This window comes from Austrofundulus limnaeus, unplaced genomic scaffold, assembly GCF_001266775.1.
Source record: "Austrofundulus limnaeus strain Quisiro unplaced genomic scaffold, Austrofundulus_limnaeus-1.0 Scaffold332, whole genome shotgun sequence".
Taxonomy (NCBI): Eukaryota; Metazoa; Chordata; class Actinopteri; order Cyprinodontiformes; family Rivulidae; genus Austrofundulus; species Austrofundulus limnaeus.
The window spans coordinates 227,197-230,964 of NW_013952734.1; the positions used below are offsets into that span (position 1 = coordinate 227,197).

The 3,768-nt window shown below is 40.3% G+C and overlaps 1 protein-coding gene across 1 annotated transcript in view; it reads left to right on the forward strand.

Moving 5' to 3' along the window:
- The window catches only part of rilpl1 (Rab interacting lysosomal protein-like 1), a 64,004-nt gene that overhangs the window by 39,101 nt on the left and 21,135 nt on the right, over positions 1-3,768 (forward strand). Inside the window, exon 6 of the mRNA XM_014022486.1 lies at positions 2,351-2,455. Within this exon, the coding sequence (XP_013877940.1) occupies positions 2,351-2,455 (105 nt within the window). The remainder of the gene's footprint in view (positions 1-2,350; positions 2,456-3,768) is intronic.

Sequence of the window (3,768 nt, forward strand, 5' to 3'; positions counted from 1 at the left end):
ATATAAGTATTAGAATTACAACCGCTAATTTTTAAAAAAATTTTATATCACCATATTTTTATTTAAAATGTATTCTTTTCTCTCGCTTCGTCCGCCATTACTAGCATAAAAAAATCTCCGGTCGGGCCACAATGCATTATGGGATATGCCGGGCCGGGAAGGATCCATCGGACCTGTCCTTCGATTTGGGCCAAAGGAAGGACATATTTGTCGGCCGCATCGGAGGAGTCCGGTTTTGGACGTCCTTCGTTGCGGCGCTGTGACGTATGCGGCCGACGAATTCGRCCTTYGGAGGACCCGTCCTGCCGTTTTGGACACAGCCTATGTTTGTCATTTTACTAATAGTGAGCTAAAGTTTGATGTGGTAGTAGCTAAGGGCCACCCCCAACACATATTCTGAGCACCAAAGCAGGCAGTATGGTCGCTTGGCAGCTTACCGGATGATGTGTCATCACGTGGTTGTTCGGCATTTGGTTTTGCACACACCTTTCATAGCTCCTGAGACACCCCGCGCCAAGCTCCTGGGAAACCCCTCCCGCTGCAGCATACGTCACTACCTGGCATTTCTTCCCGGTGGAGTCTGTCGTGGAAATATTTATTAACACGTGAATAAAAAGAGAGTGCAYTGCGCAGATGGTCATTGATGATTTAATAAAGGTTTTGCAAAGGGCAAAACGAGCCGCGACATGCTCAGAGGACATCAGCGCTTTGAGCGAACCACACACTGACTAGCCGTGCTACAGGAAACAGTTTTTGCCATCCGGGTGGAGTCTTCGAAACCAATGACGGAGTTACAGGTTTACAGCAGCTGAAAATGAGAACAAGGACATGAGACATCAGAGCATCTTTAAATCATAAGTACAAATGGTAACAGTAATCAAAGAGATACAAAATAGAATGTCAAGGCAATGTGAACCTAGTAGAGAGTTATGTAATTATTTCTAGCACAAGTCCAATGCAAAAAAAAAAAAATCAGAGACTCGTCACCCAATGTTATTTATTCACAAACTGGACCCAAATTAAGCTCCAAAGTTTTTAATCAGTCACATTCCACCGTGAAAAACGTGTTTTATCCCCTTTTATGAGTTTTTGGCTGTTTGACTATCTTTATAAATCGCTGCTTCCATCTATCATTCACAAACACAGCCAGACACTCTCCTCGCTTCTTACTGCTCTCCTTCGTTCCGTCACCACGAAGTAAATGAAAGCCGTCCCAAGTTTATGTGAGCGTACAGAGTTAGCTCTGTTAGCCACGTCTCAGTGAGGAAGATGAGGCTGCTCTCCCGGTATCTCCTTTTATGTTGCGTTAGCGCCGCTAGTTCGTCCAATTTGTAATGAAGAGATCTCACGTTTCCCATAATAATGGATGGGATAACCGGTCTGTACCTTCTGCCCTGGTTGCGACGTCCGATGCCCGCACGTCTCCCTCGTCGCTTCCTTCTCAGCTCGCGGGGAATATTGAGCTGTTCAGCAGGGGGAGGCACCGCAGAGCTACCTAGTGCTAACAGCTGGTCCCAAATGTAAACAATAGGAGCATGCTCACTCACACATTCTCCGGACGAAAAAGCTGTACAAAAGAAAAATAAAAACAGAATTGTCCAAAGAAAAATCAGCTCTGTAGTTGGTGCAAAAGAATAGGAAAACACAGAAACACACAGCACTTCTAATAAACTAAAGAAAACAAGAAGATCACAGAGTACAAGTAGAACTGCTGAGACTGGCTGCCAGCTCTCGCGGCGCCAGAAGTAGTGGAACCTTAAAGTCTTCTACAAGATTTTATGCTTGCCCTGTTCCAGCGTATTTCTTTACCTACACAGTCTACAGACAGTAGTGAGTGTGGATCAATCCACGCAGCAGTATTATCCAAACTAAAACCAGCAATGTATTGATACTACCAGGAATGTAGGTTTTACTAATTTGTCACTGAACAAAGACAGAATTAAAGAAGAATGTAAATTCTAAAACATTCATTCTCTAATTTCTACTGATTTAATCTTTGTTAATTCAGTAGCTAGAATAATGCTTTCACCATTTGATGTAGTTGAAGAGAACCTTTTTATTGTTATTTTATACTTAGAAATAAGTATCTTTAAAAATTTCTAACAGAACAAAACTTACCTAACAAAGAACTTATTATGAAAATAGCTAAAAACAAGACATTTACTAACAAAGAAATGATACCATATGCTAATAAACATGAGCATGATGAAAATTTAAAAAATGTCTAAATCTAAACAAATCTGTAATAATAGAAAACCAATCAGACAAAGATATGGTCAAGACAGTGTGACATGACGTTTGTAAGATTCACACATGTTGCTGAGGATTATGATGATCTCCGTATTTGCAGTGATGAAACCGAGGATGAAATTGAAACTCTGTCTCCGTCTCCCTCCCCTGAACTGAGGATTCACTCCAGATCTTCAACTCAGCCAGAATCGGGAATCAAACGCCTGTAAGTTTTCCACCCAGCTGCTTGAGTATTTCTTCTTTTTTAACTGTCAGAAAATACTTCTGCTTTGACCTTGTGTCCTCAAATGTTTATTTATTACTTTCTTGTTCTAACTAGGTGAACTAGTCTGTTTGGTGCAGCAGCTCCTGATATCTTGTACTACTTTTAGCTGGTTGCAAGAACTTTATTATAAATGTTTTTATTGTTACAATATAAATAGATTGAAAATACAGTTGCTTGTCACTGTGGTGTAAAATAGTAAAATGCTTAAAAAAAGTTCAAGTACCATACATTCATATTACACTTTTCAATATTGGACAGATGAAAGGTAAGTAATATTTATATTTTAAACTTAATATTTATAAACAACTAGAAAGGACAGAAATAAGATTATATCATAGAATTAAATAACACTGGAGTGAGCCCTGCCTGTCTCGTCCATTGTTAGCATCTCTGACATCGGCTGTGTCTCAATTCATGGGCTGCAGCCGACGTAGACCGCGGCCCACGTTGGCCATAGTCTATGTGGGCTGTAGGCCACTCGTGTCGGCTGCATAAATGGCTGTGAAATGAAACGATCTAGTCTACGGAAGATCTATGTTTTCATGACCATGTGCTTGCTTGCCTTGTTATCATGGTGAAACATTTTATATCACATCGCTTCAGTTGTTTTTTCATGGTATAACTTCAGAGAATTCAGTTTTAAAAGAAAAACGTTACAAGTAAATAAATAAAAAGCATTAGTAATTTGTTATTAGCTTCCAGTGGTGTGCCGTCAGGGCCAGCAAAGCCTTCTCTGCTGGCCTAAACACAATCAGAATCACTACATTTTAGAATATTTTATATTTATTAGAATAGTTCTTAAAGACACAGTGTGTAGGATTTGTTGTTTTCAGCGACATCTAGTGGTTGAGTGGTTGAATCATCCTCTCTGGACCTCCCCCCACCCCCACCCCCCCGCTTCCAAATGCAAAGGCATTGCTACGGTGTCTCTCAGGTGTCAAAAACCTTTGATAATTCCAGCCGCGATGTCTACCAGCAGCTTCAGGGCTAGTGATGTTTGTGGTAAGATTATGAGCTTTAATAAGTAAAATTATCCCAGCTACAATGACAGACAACAAATATTACATTTATAGTCGGGTGGAAATTAAAAATTTTCCCCACCGGCCACAGTGGCTGGTAGAAAAAGTTTTGTACCGGCCACTCAAACTTTTTCCAGCCACTATTTTTTGTTTTTGTTTTTGTTTCTGTAACACGCTGGCATTTAGGCAATTCATGGTCCTTGTGGTCTAATTTTACACACATACTATATATAT